This window comes from Corapipo altera, unplaced genomic scaffold, assembly GCF_003945725.1.
Source record: "Corapipo altera isolate COAL_440 unplaced genomic scaffold, ASM394572v1 2b, whole genome shotgun sequence".
Lineage (NCBI taxonomy): Eukaryota > Metazoa > Chordata > Aves > Passeriformes > Pipridae > Corapipo > Corapipo altera.
Genome location: NW_020884874.1, coordinates 16,901,444 through 16,922,749, shown reverse-complemented (window position 1 = coordinate 16,922,749; position 21,306 = coordinate 16,901,444). Strand labels below are relative to the sequence as shown.

The 21,306-nt window shown below is 40.4% G+C and overlaps 1 protein-coding gene across 10 annotated transcripts in view; it reads left to right on the top strand.

Moving 5' to 3' along the window:
* ECHDC1 (ethylmalonyl-CoA decarboxylase 1) overlaps nucleotides 1-19,670 on the top strand; it is a 47,519-nt gene extending 27,849 nt beyond the window's left edge. For 8 of the 10 annotated variants that reach the window (XM_027631851.1, XM_027631841.1, XM_027631858.1 and 5 more), the window contains one exon: nucleotides 15,987-19,670. In XM_027631851.1, the coding sequence (XP_027487652.1) occupies nucleotides 15,987-16,392 (406 nt within the window). In that variant the 3' untranslated portion in view covers nucleotides 16,393-19,670. The remainder of the gene's footprint in view (nucleotides 1-15,986) is intronic. The other 2 variants (XR_003525516.1, XR_003525514.1) reach the window with 2 other exon arrangements.
* The last annotated feature ends 1,636 nt before the right edge of the window (nucleotides 19,671-21,306 follow it).

Sequence of the window (21,306 nt, the reverse complement as noted above, 5' to 3'; positions counted from 1 at the left end):
GAGCATGGTATGAGTGTAATGGGATGGGATTCACATATTCATAAGTTCTTGCAAAGTCCAGGCTCACAAAGCACTTTTCTTTCACGTGACTCTGTAATGTTGCTACACATCATCAGGAGAAGAATCAGTAGCCAAATCTGAGAGTGGGTTCCCTGTAGAAGCCTAAAAGATAAGGGGGCTAATGTGTATGTCTCAAACACCGATAGCTGGATAGCCGTGGAGCCAACCAAGGATTGTTGGTAATAATACACTGTGAGAAAGAACAGGATGTGGCTGGAGAAGGGGGACATATGGAGGTAGGGGAGCACTTTTCTGGGACAAACATCTTTGTTCAAGCTTCTGGAGATCAGCGCAACACAGTACAGTGCAAGTACAGGAATGAGGTTGAGCAGTGGGCATGCACTGTGGGGGGGAACAAGACCACCAAAGACCCCCCAAAGCCCTCCAACCCATTTCCAGAAAGGTCTAGAAGAGTGGACCGAGCATGGTAACTAATTGGCATAAAAGGCAAGAAGCTTATCTCCAGGATGGGGAAAACTTATCTGTATAAAGGTACCACCACAAAGCCTGGGTGCATGTGCGCCCCAGGACCCTGGACACCCTTGCTGGATCAACGCTGGAGCCAGGACCTGTGATCTCTCTTTTTCTCTCTTTCTTCCTTTATTTCTCTCTATTCCTCTTTAATTCAGCTCTCTCTCTCTTCCCTTTCACTCTGCTCTTTTATCCGAAACCCACTGCAGTGTGCTTATACTAGAAGGTTAGGGACTAACATACCATTTCCATACCAAGCATGTAATTTACTGATAAAACTCTGTAAACTTTTGCAGACCCTCTGAATTTTGCTGTTCCTTTTGACCATGAGCATCGAAGAATCTTGGGTGCTCCCTTCTCCTTAAGGGTGGAACACCATATTCTCACAGCTTCAGGTGCTTGCTATATGGCATAGATCACTTTTTTAAACTATATAAAATTTTTGTGTGTGTATGTGTGTATATATATATATATATAAATAAAACGTGTGTGTGTATGTAAAATCTCCTGGACATCAGTTGACAATTTTAGAACTCCAATGCAATCATACATCACTTTGCATTTTTAGAGCCCTGGGAGGTTTGTTAGTACAAGTTTCTGATGAATTTTCAGAGAGATGGATTATGGTTTTAAAAGTCTCACATTGCCTTCCTTTAAGAAGGTTGTTCTTATTTTTTACCTGGTATGTTTGACATCTGGTTAAGTAATCACAGCACTGCTAGAAATGGACTCCAGAGCTTATGTTATTTGGCTTGTATTTATGGACTGGTATTGGGTTTTGTTTTCATTTTGATTTGAATTTCATGTGTTTACAGTCTTCCAGGCAGAGGATTTTTAGATGTAGTCTACAATTCAAATTTACCACTGTTTGATTTTAGTGAATATGTAAATAACAGCAATAAAGCATGAATTTGAGTTGATGTTTTCTTTCCAAACTTGTCTTTTCGTAGGGGTTTACTTCATTCCAAGTTGGCTTTTTATTTCTTTAGGAGGCTAAACCATCTTATCCTGGGTAAATGAAATTTTTCTTATCAGCCTGCATCTACATTTTAAAGGGCTTGTATTATACAATCTTACATCCTTTCTGTTGAACAGTCCCGTCTGCAGCTGATAAAATGTGCTGCATAATAATAATAAACAGAGAGAGTTCAGATAATGGAAAACTTAGATAAGACTGATTTTAGAGAATGCATATCTGGACCCATGCTGATACTTGCTGATACACTGGGCTGTTGGTCCACTGTAGGGAAGCATTCAAGATTCAAAAAGAATTAGTCTAGGGAGAGTACACTAAAATTGTCCATTATGCTTGCATCTGTGAAGTGACTAATTCCCAGTTTAGTTAAACTGCCTGCAGGTATTTGAATTGGAGGCACCATCACTGATCTGCACTGTTATTTTTTTTTTAAATATATATATAATCAGCTCCACAAGTTGGATAATATGAAGTCCGAGAAGCACTTATGTTTTCCAGTTTGCTGATTTTAAGTTGGGGTTATACTGAGCTGTGGCCTCAGGATAGACTGCCTGAATAGCTTAGCTGGATTGGGAGGAGGGTATCCCTGTTGAATATTCCCAGTTCACTGTTTACCTCTGGTTTGCCAAGCCCCAGTGAAGATGCCTGTACGAGTCAATTATCTCACTAAAAAGCTACAGAAAGACTAAGTTTTTCTTACGGTGAGTTAAACGTGGCTTGTAAAGGGATATAGTATTAGCTAGAGCCAGTGTAAAGGAGGAACAAAGTCTCTAGGAGATGGCAAAGAACAGGAGGGGGAAGGAATACAATCTTCTTCGTTTGGGTCAAGGGAGCAGTTAGATAGCCTCAGTTTCCCCTGAAGCCACAACTTTCAGCTGCTTAACTTTGCACTGGATCAGCTTCCAGAGGCTGTCTTCCTGAGTCCCTGTTAGCTATCTAATTTTTCAGTCCTGTAATGTGTGAAGGACTATGAAAAGAAGAACTCTTCCTCTCTTTGTCACTCCAAGTAGCAATATAGTTAATGTTGCAGATCTCTGAAGGGTGATCACCCACGATGACCAGATGTTCCCCAAATGACTCAATTTCCCTGGGTTTTTGCAAGTGTAAGCAGGCATTGTGTGGATCTCAACCTACTTTCATTGTAAATATTGCCTTCAAAATTGCAACTTACAGTCTTCTTCTTCACCCCCATTTCTTTTTTTTGTCTCTGATCCAGAGCAACCCGATATCTTAGTAAAGATTTGGAGCCCAACAGGCTGGACCTCTGTGTTCCTCTTACTCCAGATTTATTGAAAATTGTGTGAAAAAAGACTGCAAACTCTTTGAACCTGTTAATCTTGGTGGCTTTAGCTTCTTACTTCCTGTTACTACTGCTGTAACTCAGCAGTCACAGTAACAATAAATGAAAGTGTAAATTCTTAAATTAAACAGATTCCTCTTGTGCTTAAACTGTTGTATCTGCAAGAACTTCTGCTGTATCCATGGTCTATTACTAGGTGTTATCCTCCAGTTCCGGTTTTGTGTGCTGATGATTCATATTCATATTCATAAACAAAAAGCAAATATACAGACTGAGGAAAACCCAATAATTTAAATTAACATGGATTTCTCTGTGTGTGAAAGAGAGAAAGATTGTAAATAAAAAGATAGTAGGGGAAATTATACTTTTGGTCATAATTGGTCACACTCTTAGGCATATTTATGGATGATCTGTTGCAGTTTGCTGAAAATGTGCCAGCTTCTTGTCCAGGCAGTTAGTGATCTGAATCTGGCTTGAGATCCCCATCAATATAACTAGTATGCAATATTAAAAAGTAAAGAGGAGAAGTAGCAGGTTACTGCTTAAATGTAGAATTTTAATGTTAAATTATCTATCTCATTTATGCCTTTCTGAGTTATGTCATTATGCTCTCCCCCCACCCCCAAAAAATCTCTGAAATCACATATATCTGGAAAACTTAACATTTAGGTCACAGCCACTGTGATAATTTTTTAAAAAACCACAACCCTCGGCATTTTTTGTTTGAAATTAACATGGTATCCTGACAAAATGGGAACATTTCATTATAATTTACTCACCAGTGATTTCAGCTAAGTGTATGACCTCTCTTTGCTTTAGTCAGAAATTGTTGTGTAGGATGTGCAAATGCAGCATCAGTAGCACCACATGCAGAGACAGCTGAATTTCAAAGTGTGTCTTGTTACCCTATGCCTTGTGAAGGGTTGTTAGTGTGATGTTAAATTGTATTTTAAATCCTTTAATGCTGTGAGTTGCAGAAATCTGATATATCAAATCCATCATAACGTATTAAGGCAGCTCAAACCTTGCATCTCTTAGGGCTGATGCCAAAAAATGTTGTTCCTTTGCAGTCAGCTGAGTTCAGGTGAATGAGGTGATCTTGCCTTTTTGACATTTTAGATGCTAAACTCTGAGACGGTGTTGGGAAGCCCCTACTCCCCTTTCTGTATCAGCAGCAGAGATGAGCAGAGAATGTGACTGAAATGTTCCTGCTTTAAGAGACTCTTGAATTTGGTCCAGTAGAATTTTGCTTTGTTTTATTTGGTCTTGATAAACATATATGATGGAAATAAAAATGTGAGATATATTGTTTATAACCAAAGTTACAAACATACTTGCATATACTGCATGAAGGTGTGGACATAATTAAAAAAAATACAGTATTTTCTCTGTAAAAACAAGCTCCACTGTACTTTTTTATTTCTAGATGAATACTGGCACTCACATTTGACTAAAAATTGAAATTATCAAACACCTTACATCCAGATGGTCTTTTTTCATCAAAGAATCTGGTAAAATATCACTGGATCTTTTCTGATGGAAATTTTTGCTTTAGTCTAAAAGACATATCTGTTGTTGAAAATGTTTGCTTGAGTGGAATCCAAATAGCTCTAGTTCCTTTTTGGGAAGGAAGGACTCATGTACCATTTCAGATTTCCAGCATGAGTAATTTTTCTGTGAGCATTATTTTGGCATTCACTCACTTGTATATTGAGGCAGCCTGTAAAGAATAGCTAAAACCTGCTTCATGGGTAAGACCCAAGTGCTATGTCAAGGTGAGAACTACTCTGAAGACAATTGTATGGTAACTGAGGTGCCTGGGATCCACTGACACCAGGGTAATACAAATGAAGTCATAGCTGGGAATTAGAAGAGGAGAGTGCCAGTAAGACATCCATCATTAGCAGAGGAAGAGAATTGGGGTGGTAGACTATGGATTGTTGTATGATTGTGGGGAGTAAGGATGATCCAGGCACTGCCTCTTGAATGATGGGGCTTCAGTCCTACTTTATGGCTCTGGGTGATTCGTGCCATTTTCAGAGTTTATACTACACACGTCAGGGGAATTAGAGCTCCCCAGTGTAACTATCTACTTTATTCTCTTGGTTCTGTGTGTTCTTAAATTGTGGTCTAAGCCTTGTTTGTCTTCAATAAGCCTTTTTAAAGCCATGCTGCTCCTCCCCAGTGTGCATATGAGGGTGTTGTCAAACAGGTCCAAGGCAGCGCCCATGGGACGGGGAACTCTTTTACTGCTATCTATGTAACTGTAAAAAGTTTGTCTCTCTTAGCTGGGAAATGCCGCGATCCGAAAAGGAGGGGAGGACCGTGGCACTGCACGAGCCCGGGACACGAGGATGGGATGCAGGTAGACCACTTAATTCACGCGTGCACCCGGTCTTTTATCAGCTCGGGAGGGGAAAGGACCAGAACACAGGGCGGAGCATGAGACAGACAAGTGGGGGGACAAACTAATGTAGGGACACGGGCAAAAAGGGGAGGAGCGCAGGAGGAACCAGGGGAGGAAAGGGCAAACGGGGGCTGTCTCCTGTCTGCAGCCCTTCCAGCCCATCGGCAGAGAAACAGAGGAGCAGGGAGGCGAACAGGCCGGGATGTGCCCGAAAAGCACAGATTCTGGGGGAACATACAATGTGTGTATACATAATAACTATAAAGTCTGCATCATAAAGTCCGTTCAATCATTGTACATCCTTTTCCACTTCTGAGATTTTCCCCATTCTGATTCCTAGTCCTTCACAGGGAAAGGCCTATTAAGTTACTTTTGCTATGTTTTCTGGAACTATTCAGCTCACTTGAATGCTTAGGCACAAGTTGGGATGAGGGAATGTCGTGTGCTCACACAGCCTTTACATCCCATCACAGCTTGCAGAGGGGCCACCCGATGTGTGTGTGCAGCACACACCAACTTGCGAGGCAATTGTGAAAGATGGAGGGTTGCACAAGCCCCCTGGCCAGCTCTCTCCCCATCTCCAAAGCTCACCCACCAGCACACACAGCCCTTCACAGCAGGGACAGTACCTTGGGCTGCAGGAACCCCCAGAGAGCATTGCATGTGGACATAAAGAAGTATCCTGGAAAATGGGGCAGATTCGCTTTGCAGTTTGGCCCAATAATTTTCTTTCCTGACAGTTTATTGAAAAATGACTGTGAAGAGGAAAAAAAAATAAAATAAAAAGGCTCATCTTACTTCTTTTAATACTGCTTATGGAGTTTTAATCAGTCATGCTTTTTCGGGTCCCTATTTCTTGCCCTGTGATCTGCCGTCTAATTCAATTTTTCATTCCTGCTACAAAAAATGTCTTTCTGCAATTTCTAATATTCAGCTTCATTTATTCCTTTTAGAAGAAATGTAGCTTTTTATAGCATGCTTTTTTCTCTCTGGCTTCTGTGAAGCCACGGGTGAGAAAGTGTCAAGCCTGAGGTAAAAAACTAGCTTTAAAACCCCTAATCTAGGTCTGCTGATGAGCCTCCATCTGTGCCTGACTCTGGGAGATTCTGGTCCAGAATGAGGTTGGAAGTCTGTGTGGATGGCAGCCAGTATGACAGTAGACATCACCTGCAGGAGACTTTTGAGGGGCCCTACCTACCTTGTCTTTTGTCTGAGGCTGCCCTACTCGCTTGCAGGGTATTAGCACCAGCTTCTTTCCCCATGTCTCTTGCCTTCTGTAATTGCTCTCTCAAACTAACAGTCTTTCTGGCCCTCTTTTAGCCCCTCTCATTTGATCAGGTAAATGCTTAAGAAATAAAACCTTTTTCACTTCTGTGGTTGTTCTTAACACAGCCATGTCTAGACCAGTTTTATTCTAGGTCTTGCCAAATCCTAGAGAGTGTGCTCTGCTGCTTTACTGAGCTGCTTTGTGTTGCTGATAGGCCTTTTCTTAATTTTTCCCAGTGCAGACCTTTTACGGATGAGATCCTTTTTTTTTTTTTTTTTTTTTAGGACATGAAATTTTCTGTATCTGCCTATTATTATTTAACTCCTGGTATCCAAGGGATCTTCTTCTAGTAACAATATTATTTTTGTGGTTTTTCCCTGGAATGGCTTTCTTTGGAATTGGTAATCTTTCACCCTCTTTGACTTGAGTCTGTTGCTTTTGGAAGCTCATCTTCCACTGAATATCGCAATATTTGGCAGTAGATGTTGGAGATATCCATACCTTAAGTTTCTGTTTAATCTTGGAGACCATATTCTTCCTAAAATGGCTTATGTCTGTTTAGCAGTTTCTGCTCTGATATCCCTGTGTTCCAGCTCTGCCTCTAACTCTTCTTGTTACTATGTCTTCCATTTTTTAGATCCAGGACTCCATTTTGCAGAATTTTAGCATCAACCAAATGTTTTGTGTCTTTGGATGAAAGTATGACTTTGTAATTTTTCCTTCTGCATTTCATTTGACTCTTGGTGATGTGAGAAAGCATGATAGAGTGGCATTATAAATAGCTAGTTTAAGGTTTCCTCTGAAGAATGCATCTTTCATTGTTTAGGTCCCTCTGTTCCCCTCTGGGAAGTGCCCTGGGGTTTCCCAGCCAACTCAGAAGAATGTTAACTCTTGTTCAAAAAAAGACATCTGTAATTAGGAGTCTATTTATTTGATCTGATTTTGACCCTGATCCTTAGGGTTCCATAAAATGCATTGCAAAATCTGACTAGAGGTCAGCAAAGGTAGGGGCTAAAGGCAACATGTGCTAGGGAGACAAGAGATATTTTTCTAGGCTGCTTTATGTAAAGTTTGATTCTTAGCTTTTGTGGCAAGTGGGGGGAAAAATTGATGCACTAAGAGTGTTACAAAATAATCCAGTAACTATAAATAAATGTCCATATAATCTGTAAGACAATTTGAAAAGAGCTGTGAGAAAAGCAAGCTCTTGTTTTGGTGAAATTTCTTAGTCTGGCACCAAGCCTACTTCTTTGACACTGAGTTTTAGAGCATGCCTAGAACATTCTGTACTTCAGAGGCTTGGTAGAATTTTTTTTATTTTGGTTCTTGGGTTTCATCTTAATTTATTTAAATTTCAAGTAAAAAAGATATATTGTTTTGTGAATTGAATTGTTAGTTTGGGGTTTTTTTAATCACTGAAAGGATTTGAGAGGGGCGACTTTCTGATGGGCTTATTAAAATAGTATTGGGACCTACTTCTTTCCATTGCATTCCTGTAGAAAAGGTTACAGAGTAAAGCAGATAAACAGAAAAGATCATGAATGTGCACAGTCTTCTCTTAGCCTATGGAAATTTGGGATTGCAGAGCAGCTTTGAGCAAATGTATCTAAGATAAGCACAACACACAGTTTCCCTAAACTAAACCATTTTGTCTTCATTTTTATATTCTTTATGTTCTTTAGTAGTTACCATTTTGTCATCTGTCAGGTGAATATCTGTGACTAAAGGATTTTCAGAAGGAGTGAAGATCTGGGGAGGTTTGCTTTTATGATGCCAGTCTGCAGGCTATGACCACAAGCATGTAGCACAAATCCCTACTTTTATCAGTTTTACGGTATTTTCAATTTGGAAGTCTCACTTTTGTGCTTTCACACCTCTGAAGCAGCAATTGCTGCAATGTCCAATTGCCTTATTATTTCTCTGCATAGGGCAGAAACATGAGTAGCTCACAATGAGAGAGAAGATATGAGAGAGGTGTAGGGAGAATTAATACTAGCAAGCTGTGCTGCGAAAACATGGAAAAATTGTGGCTTGCCAATATTCACTGCATTACTCCAGTTCAAAAGTCTGCTAAACAGAATTAGCAACAAGTTATTGATTAAATGTTTAATTGGGGCTTTTTGGTCCTTTAAAAAAGCCTATCCAATTAATCAAGTGAAATTGAGAGAAAAGTGAAATTATTAATAACTTTTCTCGGGATGAATCCACTTGTCAATAGTTTCAGAGAACTAGCATGTGTTTTTTGGTTATAGAAGGTGTAGTAAGCTGAATTTCAGAAAAATCTTTAGCTATTTTGTCTAGATAATCCCTTTACAGAGTATCTAGATAATTATTTAATAGTGCAGTGATAAAGACACTGCTGAGACACTGCACTGGATAGGCAGAGATGGATTAATTAGTCCCAGGTTGCCTTTTGGAGGGGACTGCCTTATTCTTGGGGGTTTAATTCTAAAAGCACATGTCACAAAAATTGAAGTAAGGACTGGAAGCTGCTAATCAGCAACTTTGGTGACTGGCTAAATTATTTTACTGTAGTACTGCATATTTCTTCTGAAGAATATTCTTCCACAGTACCTTGCTGTTCAAAATTCATTTTTATTACAAAAATGACTTGTTCATGCAGGTGTTGTTTTAAGGTGAGTTTCTGTAATAACTATGAAAGGCTTGTGTATTGGAATACTGAACAAGGCTTACACAGGACAAGTTATCAGTACTAGAACACAATGTTGTCATGTAATTAACTATCAGTAGTTAGGTTTCCAGGTTAGGTCTCTGCAGGCACAAACTGCAGCGTTAACTTTACTGAGTACTCTTCATTTCAGGCTCTCTGTGGCTTTGTGAAAATGTCAAGGTGGTGGTTCATATTCAGGTTGTATTCTCAAGACTATACTTAGGAATTACTTTTGTTGTTAAAAGACTTTGGATAAGATAGAGATGAGTTTTGCAGCAACTTGCCAAGGCCTCAAGAATTTGTATGTTAATGCTAAGGAAGTTCTGTAGTTTCTTACATGTGCTTTAACATCTGTCCATCCATGGTGGGGAGAATAGGGTTTAGATGTATTAAATGGGAAGGTACATGATATCTGGTATATCTTTCTGACTCTAAGATTTGGAACTCAGATATCAGGAGGTGGATTGAGTGGTAGGTACAAGTTAAACTTCGTTAGGTCCACATGTCCTGCTAAAGAAGATAGGGAGAAGGCAGCAAGCCAGGAGGATTCCAAACCCCTCAGTATGTGCTACATGAACCATACAAGAAAGAATGGAAGTTGCAGCAGTGCTTGACTGGTTCTGTCATGGTCCTTGGCCAAGCTTCAGGCTAACAGCATTTGCAGTCCCAGTTAATTGTTCCTTGTGGTCCAGCTTTCGGGTCTGCCACTAGCCTATGGCATGATCCCTAAGCATCCCTGCCTGAGCCAAGGAACTGAAGCTACAGACTTGTCTGGCTGCATTTGTGGAAAAGGTGACATCTCTCTCTTATGGAATTGCTTTCAAATCCAGCTACCCACTTCTACCTTATCTGAACAGTTACTGCATTTCAGCCATCCACTTTAAAGCTGCCTTTTTTTTCCCTTTGTTCTTTTTACAAAGCTTAGTATAATGCCTTGAAAATATTACTCAGTTTATGTGGTGCACTGAGCCAACCTAAAATAAAGGACTTCTGTTTGATCAGAAATCAGTGCTTTTGTTGTACAGATAAAGGAATGGGTAGCTTATCTTTTGCTCTGACGCTACAAATTCAACAATCACATCTCTCCCTTGCTTTGTTTTAACTTACTGTAACAGTTTAGTTGACTAAAACAAGCCATCTACTTCATGTGTTCAGCAGCACTTTGTGTGTAAGAGAAACACTTTATTTTTGGTGGATTTTGCCTGCATCAGCAAGAGAAGAGAGATCAGATTATATTTATTACCTGTGTAACTCTGTCTGCTGCCTGAGTCACAGTCACTTGCTTCAAGAAGCCATCACCAATTCTGAGATCTTCTGTGTCCCCTGGGATGCTGAGGAAGTGTAAGGAAGATGGAATGAGACTGAGATGCAATTTGCTCGTGAAGTGATGGGACAGGGATTGTAGTTTTAGTGTTGAGAAGGTGCACTTGGAAAACAGGGAAGAAGTGGACAATGGACTGACTTTCTTGCTCCCTGAAGGCCCAGCATGCATTTGAGAGCTGCAGCTGCTGCTAATTGTCCTGGTAGCATTCACCAAGCAAAGTTACAAAATCCTAAACTAGTTACACATGAGCTTTTGTCCACTTTGCCAGCAAGATCATCAAATCTTCATGCCCAACTGGCAAAGTAAGTTCCATTTGCATGATAAAACACCGTCCATGGATAATGTCATACCTGACCTCTTAACAAATTCTTGAACTTGCACTCCCCAGCAGTGTGTATTTTAAAAAGCTGTTTTGGCCACGTGTCAGCATAACACTGCTGTTACTTAATTTAACAAGAGTTAATTTAAGCTGATGCCATATTGATGAATGTGTTAGAAACACATACTTGTTGGGCAAAGTGTATGGTGGCATTGCACATCAACTTTGCTGTTCTGTTCTTTCCTGTTTAAAGCAAGCGTTTGACTTTTGATAACCTTCTTTCTGTTACCATTTTTTTGGTGGTTTTCTTTTTTTGCAATATCTCTCTTTTCCTGTGCCTAAAATAGTTCCACGTGTGGTCTGGATGCTTGGTTGAAAGCTTTTGATATCAATACTGTATTCTTGCTGTCTTCACTGAGTAATAAGAGCCAAAATAAGTGTGTGATTGACCATAGACATTGGTCTTCCTCTGTCTGCATGTTCTGTATCTATGTTTTATAAAATATCTAGTTCTACTTGAAGATTTCTTATTATTTCTATAACTCTTGTCTACAGCATGCTAAAATTATGGATGTCTTTTAATTGTATCTCAAGGCCTTTGACTCTCGTTTTTGGAGAATTTTGCACTTTGTATTGGTTCAATCATATTGTAGGTAGGTGTTACTGAAATTTATAGAAGAAGGTAGCAGATTTGGTGAGGGAATTTACTGTGACTGGAACACATACGCTCTGTTTATTATTTATATTGATTGGTGTTTTGAGAGCAGGATGCCAAAGTATTTGGGGGGAAGATAAAAGTTATCTCCTGCAGTTCTGGCTGCTCTCAGTATAACCATAGCTGAGAACCAGGTGCTGCAGCACTGCACGATGCCAGCTGCCTCCCTCTGTGGTGTGCCAGTCTCATGCCAGGTAAAAGGAGATCGGAAGTCAGGAGCTGTGTCCTTAAGTGACACTGGGAGTCAAACAAGGAATGGGAACAAAATCCAGGTTGCTGACAATGTTTTAGGCATCTTTTTTTCTATCGTGGGTTTCAACAGCATAATTGTAGGAGCTTTTAAAATGCCTAAAATAGAGGGTGGTATTTGTCCCTCCTTATTAAACTTGATTAGTGCCTTTGCCTTGTCAGAAAGAATATAACTGAAACCTCAAAGTCCAGGAAATGATAAGGTAAGGGCCAGCACAGGTATTAATATAATCTTAATTCTGCCCAAGGAACTGATTATACCTATTGGAACAGCTCAGTAACATGAGTGTTTATAAAAAGCAAAGGAAAGCACAGCTCTTAGGTCACAGCAAGCACTGCCTTTGGAGAAGCAAGTGTACCTTTATAAGGATGGGATCTGTTAGGTTGCCTTGTTAATGACAAGGTTTTCTTCTCGCACACTGCCAGTGATGTGATGAGATGTGTCATGACAGTTGGTAGTTTGTGGGTACAATGAGATGTCACAGAATGAAGGAATCCTCAGATCAAAGGGGGAGGATTTATAACATTTAGTGCAGCTGAGAACATTTTAAAATGTACAGGAGGAACATTTGCTGTAGCTCATTTGCTTTAGATGACTAACACAAAATTGGATGTGGCCCATGGTGGCTGTGCTTTCTTCCTAGGGGGGTTATAGTGCTTGTAACATGGAATAAAATGTTCTAAAAGAAGGTTTCAGCTGCACTTTGGTGCTTATGTTACCTTAACTTCTTTTTTCCAAATTAAGTTGTGAGAATTTTGCTACCCATCACATTTCTGAAGGATGTGCTTGTAAGGCCTTCAGTCACTTTGACATTAATTACATTGAATAAATATTTTTTCAGTACTGTCATGCAACAGATTTTCTTTATTAGGGCAACGAAGACATGTGTCTAGGAGTCTAGCGATATGACCTTCCCCTGCAATACAGGAGACACAGATTTTAATTCCTTTGACCTGGAAGACAAGAACAGATATACTGAGTCAATTCAGGGTTAATTTTGTTTTCATCTACTGTTCTGTCTCAAGCAGGGTCAATAATAGGTGAATAAGGTATAAACAGCTCAGGAATAGCACTTTGGTCTTTCCAGATTTTTGATGTCTGCCTCTTTATGTTTAGTAATGCTTGACGTGCTTTTCTTACATGAATTCTTTTAATGGGAGATCAGATCTGTCATGTCTCAGAAGGTAGATTCAATTCCTCTCATACAGTAAAAAGGGAAATATTTATGCGAGGCTGCAGCTGGTGATGTTCGGAGGGTGATCCCAGGCTGGCTTGGCAACTGCATACACCTCTTCAGACATGAGCTCAGGTCTCCACTGCTTCCTTGGGCACGGGGACTGGAAGTGAGTGGATCATGGCTAGGCTTCGCGAACGAGGATTTGGGAAGGACTCTACCCACATTTGCTACAAGCACGCTGGTGGCTAAAGAGGCCAATGCAAGATAGACAAGTCCAGATGCAAAAGGCACAGCAGAAAGACTCCTTAGGTGGTATCGGCAAGACAAGGTTCTTTCTGCATTGTCTTTTCTCCTTGAGAGTGATCCTGTGTGCATTCTCAAAAGAAGCAGCAGCGTTACGGATAATGTGTCTCCAGGCCTGCTGACTGGAGGCCAGAGTAGACCAGTGATGAAGATCAATATGGCCAAGGCTGAGATGTTGTTTCAGGGAGTCCTTGTATCTTCTCTTCAGGGCTCCTCTCATGTGGCAGCCGGTGGCAAGTTCACCATAAAGCAAGATCTTAGGGAGGCAGTGGTCCTTCATCCTGGAGACGTGTCCTGCCCAACACAGCTGTGTTCTCAGCAACATGGCCTCAATACTTGTGACTGCAGCTTGTTCTAGAATAGATGTATTGGTCACATAATCTGACCAGTGGATGTTTAGGATTGTACAGCATTGATGGAAGCATTCTAGGAGACGCAGGTGGTGGCGGTAAAAAGTGAGTGGTATACTAAATATACTAACAGAGAGTGTGATGGGTGGCTTCTGTAAGTAATGGTGCGACTTCAGGAGAGGATTCATAGTTGAAGAGTCTGAAAAACCACAGATACCTTTCTTAAGCCTGAAGGCAGTCCCAGACTACAGTTACACCTTCCACTGACCACCGCTTATCTCAGTATTTTCTGTGGAGCATGTTCAAAGGAACATTGTAGGGAGAGGTGAATCCCAACAAGATCCTAGAAGCTGTTGCCTTGCAGTCTCTCTGTGGATTAAGCTGTCAGTCATTTATTTTCCTCACATTGTGTTTGGTTCCATTTTCTTAGAGAGAAGTAAAGACTCTGCAGGGCAACAGAACCTTTCCCACATACTAAATGTTTTCAACTCTTTTCTTGTTGGTGCTGATGGATCGGCTGTGCTTCTAATGTAAAATTTGACTTTCCATGCCAACTTCAGAGGACGTTGACCTGACTCCCCAGATGAGTCCTTACACTGCCCTCAGGATGTTCACAGAATTGCCTGTCCTTAAGGCCTGAACCCAAGTGTCTGGGACAGTCTCAGATTCAACATATAAGCGCAGCATTACCTCACTGACCTGCAGTGGCTGTCCCATGAGACTGCCTACAAGGTTGTCTAGCATCAGATGCCCAGCTGCTTATGACCACTTCTCTTTTAATGCCTCGCATCACTCGGCACAGCTAGAATTAAACTCTTAATAATGTTTTCACTATTGTTTTCCCAGTGGGACACTGGGTGTCAGCAAATTAAAGAGTAAGCTGAGCCAGTAAAGCAGTTTTGGAATACTTGCAGAATTTTCTTTTTGGAGAGGAGAGACCCGAGCTCTCTGGGATTTGCTGGGTTAGCTGGGAAGCACTTGATAATGTTAGCTAAAAGCCTTTCCCCCCATCTCCCCCCTGCAATACTCTACTCTCTTGCTTTTGTCACACAACCTTCCTCTGCTATCTCTACAAAAAGGCTTTCATGCAATCTGGCTGGTCAGCTGTTGCCTTTGTGCATTGTGCTGCATCTGGGATAAAGCGTAAGCTCTGCAGTTCTGATGCTGTACAGTGTGGCATGAATGCTGATGGTGCTCTGGTTAAGAAAAAAGCAACCAAGCAAACTTACAATTAACAATAACTAAGCAGATTTGAGAACAGCGAGTTCCTAGAAGTAGCTGCATTTTTAAAGGTTTTCCTTTTCTTTACCCTTTCAAAGCTATTCCTGTTGGTATTTTCACTATGGAAAACTGCATTGTTAGGAAACAGACTTGTGTGTAGATCTCAGTATTACAAGATTTGTCTTCAGAAAGCCAGTTAGTGCTTGAAGTAGAAGTTAATCGACTTCACAAGTGTGATTTCCGTCCTTTGTCTTACAAACATCAGCAAGCAATCACACTGCAGAACATCACCTTGAGAGAGAGCAAGTACTAGTCTGTTTCTGTACATCTTTTCTATTTCTAGAGGTTTTTTCCACTAATCTAACATTTGTCAGTGTGACCACTATGTGAAGACAGAACAATCTGCTGCAGCAGAGCTCCTCCAGGGTTATAGCTTAATCAGCCTTAGGGTGAGTTCTTACGTAAAGGAGGTGAGAAGCTGTAGAAAAGAAGCAAAGATGTGAAATCTTTGAAAGGAAGAATGTGACTTACATTGTAGAGGGGAGCAATTTAATTACACATTGCAAGCATAAATAGAAAGCAATTCTGTTATAAATTGTGACCCATAAGTTGAGCATCCATCCCGATTTCCCTTGGTGTAGTGAGCAGTTAGAAATCAAACTCACATTGATCCTAAAAAATATGGAACAAAAAGGTCCCACCTGTGCTGTAATCAAGCACCAGGTTGCAGACAGAATCCCCCCCAGTGCACATCAGTACTAAGATCACAATTCTTCCTCTTTAGAAATGTTTTGTACATTAGTTTGATTAGTTTTTACCCAATACCCTGTTGTTTTAGGGATGAATTAGCAAGGAGTTTTGGCACTGTGTATAAATGTCTGCAGTTCTGTTTTCAACACTTTTTAGAACTGACTACAGGTATCGGTGTGGGCACTAAGCACCTTTACTTGTAGTAGCCTATGTATCTGATTCTGAGAAGGGCCAAATGCTGCAGTTAAGGCACCATGTGATGTAAAAATGAAGATACTCCAGCTCTGGCTGTAATTGGCAGGCTGTCAAGTTGTATCAGCCTTTGGAAGCAGAGGAGAGGAGAAAATAGAAAGTTAAGTGCTGTCGAGCTGCAAATGAATGCCAATGCATGGATTGACCTCTGTGTATTTGTTCTTCATTGGCAGGTTGATGACGCCTGGAAGTGAAATTCGGTTTGTCCACAAGCACATGGGTCTGGTGCCAGGCTGGGGAGGAGCTGCCCGGCTGGTGCGGATCGTGGGCAGTGGGGCAGCCCTGCAGCTGCTGAGTGGGACTGCCCGAGTGGACCCCGAGAAAGCTTTGCGCCTGGGATTCTCAGAGCAGACCCTGTCGTCTTCAGATGAAACCAGGGCCTTAGAGGAAGCCCGAGCCTGGCTGAGTCAGTACACAGAGGGTCCAGTCAGTGTGATACGGGCTATGAAAAAGGTGGTGACAGCAGGAAGAGAGCTCCCACTGGAAGATGCCCTAAGGACAGAAAAGGACATTTTTGGAACTGTATGGGGTGGGCCTGCCAATTTGCAGGCATTGGTTAGAAGACCAAAACATAAATGATGGTCAATGTATAAGAAATGTTCTTGACCTTTTTGCAGACAAAGCTTTCACTAAAGCAGGCATTGAACTTGAATCATTTAAGGATTTGCCCATTTAAAACTGGCATTAACATTCCTGCCATTCACTTCAGACAGTCATATTTGGTGTGCAACCACAGAGAAATCCCTGGCAGGTTCTTTACTGTCCTAATCACCCACTGAATGGAGATTAGTGAAATTAGTATGTAAAGGTAAATATTGTGCTGAGAAAAGAACTATAATTCTTTTGGAATGAAGCTGAAGATTATTTTCTTTGGAGCTAATTTTTTTTCTAACTGGTATGGAAATTAATTACTTGAAAATTATAATGTTTATTTGCGGAACAGGTGCATCTAAAGTTGCAAAATATGAGTTCCCCAACATGAGACCAGTGTCTTTAAGCAGCTTGGAAAGGATAATAACCAGTGAGAGGATAGTTTTTATTTTTTCATCTCTACTCAGTTCTTTGCTATCCAAGGATACTTCAATTTTAATGGTGTTTTTACAGAAGAAGCTTTAACTTACTGAGACCTTCTAGCCCTCATTCACTGACACTGATTCAGGTTTTTAAATGCATTTAGGAGTATTCTCACTGCTCAAGGAATCAACTACCTACACATGCATCTGCACATGCCCATATCCTGGACCTGTGCAAAGCTGCTGACCTGGTTCTTTACATAGAATCTAGTTGAAATCTTGGAAGGACATGATGAATCATAGTCCCAAATGGGATGTCCTTAACTGACTGGGTGTCAGAGTACTTCAGCATCCTGGTAAGACTTGTGTGTGGATATGTCTATATCATTTTTAGAGCATTTTTTCTGGTAGGGCATATTTGGGCTGATCAGAAGATTTGGAACTGGGTTTCCACTTCATGCCGGTGACTATTCAAGTAATTAGATAACTCATTGGGGAAGGTTTTATCTTTAGAAAATAGAAACTGACACAGTCCCTGCTTTGGCAGATGATTCTTAAAATTAAACATCTATGAGAGCAAAACCATACAGACAGCAAAACCATGACTGAGAGTTTCATGTATTGTTGGTTAGGATACTCTTGTCTCTGAATCCAGCAGAGACTGAGATCTGAGCCCAGGACCCAAGTACTCCGTGGGAGCATGTTATCGAGGAAAGTTTGGGCTGTGTGCTTGGCCTGATCAGGCATAACTAGCTCCAGATGATGGAACAAGCTCCCCTAGGAAAGGCAATTTCGTGGATGGAAATCCATGTTACAATTTCCACAGTGTAGCAGGATTCCTGAGTTTTAGACAGTGAGGTAACTACGTTTGAGGATTTGGGGACAAATCAATGATGGGAATTTGGCTTGGATTGCCTGTTAAGATTCTGCAGGTTTTGAGCAGATGCTGTGATCTGCTAGGGATGTTTCACTATATGGTTTTCACAGCAAGGAGCCCGAAGCAATGAAGAGAAATGCTGAAGAAAGGGATGTGTTTTGAGTTGGCACCTCAGGGAAGATAAGGAACTTGCCTCCACCCTGTAGATCCTGCATCTTTGCCTTAATATCTGAAGCACTGATGGAGAGTGATTTCAAATGTCTCTTCCCCCCCAAAAAAGTTCAATTTTTACTTTCAGGTTAGAAAAGAGACAGGAATGAGAACATGGGGAGATAGTGTTCTGGTTTGTGCCTCTTTCTCCCCCTGCCCCTTTTTATTCAATACCTCAGTTGTTAGTCCCCTGTGTAGCTGGATTCTTTCCTGTGCCCTAAAGGATTTCAAACCCGTTACTTCACAGGTATGAATGTTTTAATATAGTCCAGCTGCACTTGACTGTTTAGTAATGAAACTGTTCTGCTTTTCATGGAGTTCCTCAAGACTCATGACAGATTCCAGACTGCCAGCATCACTGAACCTTCAAAGCATGCTCCAGCCCATACTCATCCAGCTTTTTTGTAGCAATAGCACATCACGTTGATGTGAGTCAAAATAAATGTGCTTTAAAAGGCAACCAGTTATGTCTTTGCTAGTAGCAAGAACAGATTTGCAAATACTAATACCCTAATGACATTTTTTAAATGGGTGTGAAAATTGCTTAGAACCTGAGCAAGACTCTTGATTTTTTATTAGACTCATAAATGTATTGTGTACTGGGTGATGCAAATTTGAAAAGGTGGAAATTATAACAAAAAAGCAGAATTTTGTTTCCTTCACATTTTGAACTAGATCTGTGCTGCCAGTAAGTGAAACTCAGTATGTACTCAGTATTGGGGATCTCTTTCCATTTTGATTTGTAGACAATGAGCTTATTTCTCATTTCAGCAAATACATTTCCTCAGCCACCCTCTCTGACTTGTATCAAAGGTCAACATTTGCTTCTAAGAAAACAGGACAAATATTTAACTAGTACAGAGCAAGACACACTCAGACAGAAAGGGTTATGGAAACTCATTTTGTTGATATCATAAATATACCAAACATAGGTACAGGACATTCTGAAGATCATTACAGGTCTTCATCAAGGATTTTGTGAGTACTCTAATACCATATTCTCTGGTCTGTTTTCTATTTGAAAAGGTATTTTAGAGCTCTTCACGTGAAAACCAGCCCAAGTAAACTACCATGAGTGCTAGGATGAGAGCTCCAGACTGAGATGAAATGGAATCCTGTTTTCCCCCTTTGAAAGCTAAATGCTTTATTTCATAGAATACTTGCTTATCATCTTAAAGTGACAAATACCTGTAACCAGCAGCTGATAAGCATTTGTATTTTCTTTATTAGAAGACTACAAGTTTCCTCTCAGATTTGTTCCCCTTCTGAAATTGCTTAAAACCAAACAAGCTCTAAATGCACAAAATAAATTAGAAACATCAAAATTGATAGTCTCAGTCTCCTAATTAAATTAGCATGCTAGCTTTTGTACTTCCGAGGGACTAGTTTGCCAGCTCCCTCCTCAGCAAACTAAGTTTCCTATTACATTGTGAAATGCCCATCTTGTTCTTTCCTCTGTGTAGTGGATCACGCTGAGGGCTTAATGGGGGTGTGGATTCTGCACCAAGCATTTAAGGGTTGGGTACTGGAGATCACCTTTAGCAATATAAATACTTCTATCTCATTTGCTGCTGATAGAAATATACTAAGCAAATGGTCAATCTAGATAAGCAAGGTGTTCTTGCAGAATGCTTGGTTCAATATCTGATTTTTTTTTTAACCATGACATAGGATTCCTGTATCTGTAGTTATCTGTTCTCCTGGAAATGAAGATTTGCTGTAGATTACATAGTATTTAAATTTCCTTTTTCCTTCTGGTCCACTGTGCATTTCTCTGGCTGTGTTGTACAAGTTGAAAATCACTTAATGCATGGGATTACAGAAAACCACAAAATGCAATGTGGCTGTGGCTTTGCAAAAATAGACAGAGAACACGTCTTCTACTGAAGGTAATGGTTTAAATATAAGATGGGAATTACCAGTTACTACTTTCTCCTAGCTTGATCTGGGAAGTGCATTTACCACTCTGATGATTGGCTATTAATCTCTCACTAGCCATACTTTAATTTTAGTACTTCACAGCTGCAGTCAGCCAGCAGGAGCCAAAAGCAGAATCATGGGTGGGGGGCTAAACAGAGGTCTGATTCTTTGCTTTGGTCAAAAAACCCAAGGATAATCACTGATGAAATTATTTGTAGACTGTTTGGGCTGAAAATCCTGAAATTAAGTATATAGTGAGTCAAGTTCTTGTATTTAGCTTCTTGCTTTCTTCAACACATATCCCTCACACACAGTAAAATGTGTGCACATAGCAGAAGTGTTCTTACTGAAGGCCTTTGCGGCACAAAGTCAGATTTTGATTAGAACCACTGTGTGCTAACTCAAAACAGAGAAATAAAACAGCTAGCAACTAACAAATAGAGAAAAAAAGACTCCATCCTGTTTCCTTCTGAAGTCCATGTTACTGGCTTATTTTCTTATGGAACTGGAAGATGATAGTAAAAATCTGTGATCAAGAGCATCTACTCCTAGCTGAGAAAGAAGGAAATCTTCCTTATTTCATCCTAGTCTCCTCTGCACTTTCCTGGCCCACTGATCTCACCTGTAGGCAGAGGAAACAAACTAGAGGGCTGGCACAACTTTGTCCAAGATTAGACACGTCAGCCAACATTATGGGAAGGAGAACATTTTAGAAGTCTAGCATCTTTAAAAATCATCCCTTTTAATTCCACTCAAATGGTTGTTTGTCTAAAGCAACTTTTGTTTTAAGATCTGTAGTAGCTACCTACCAGCTACTGTCCCTTTCAGATCAGGGACACATACACTAAGAATCGGAGTTTAATTAGCTTGATTATAAAGGCTGAATCCAGAATCAACTAATGCTGTTTCTCAATTTGGAAAAAATGTAAAACAACTGCCACAGACAGAAAAGACAAGCTGTGCTTTTCAAGATCTGGCTTCTAACATTCTGTGATACACAGAAGTCCATTTGTAGAAATGCAGCTCCTAGATTGCTAATACATGCACAAACTACCCCTTCTGTGCTGCCACTAGTTTTGCTATGAACAGATAAACAGCAATACAGTCCTTAATATCCATGTCCTTTGTTACAGGGTCAACTTTGATAACTTATGCTCTTTCATTTCAATATTTCTGCTGTTAAGGTTGTGTGTGATACTTCTGCCCACCATGAACAATGAAGTGAATTAATCAGCTCTTCAGATGAGAAATGAGTGTTGTCTGTGTGAGCAATAAGCCTGCAACTCATGATTTTTCAGTAGAAAAGACGATACTCCTACAGCATTGTGTTTGAGAAAAAGCCAGTCAGGGATGGAAGAACTTCATGATGCCACTCAGAGCCAGTCCTCTCTTCTGGCAAAAACAGGAAGTAGTTTTATGATAATTTTCTTTCAAATTCCTCCAGAGAAGTTCAGTTAAACTGGAAACATATCA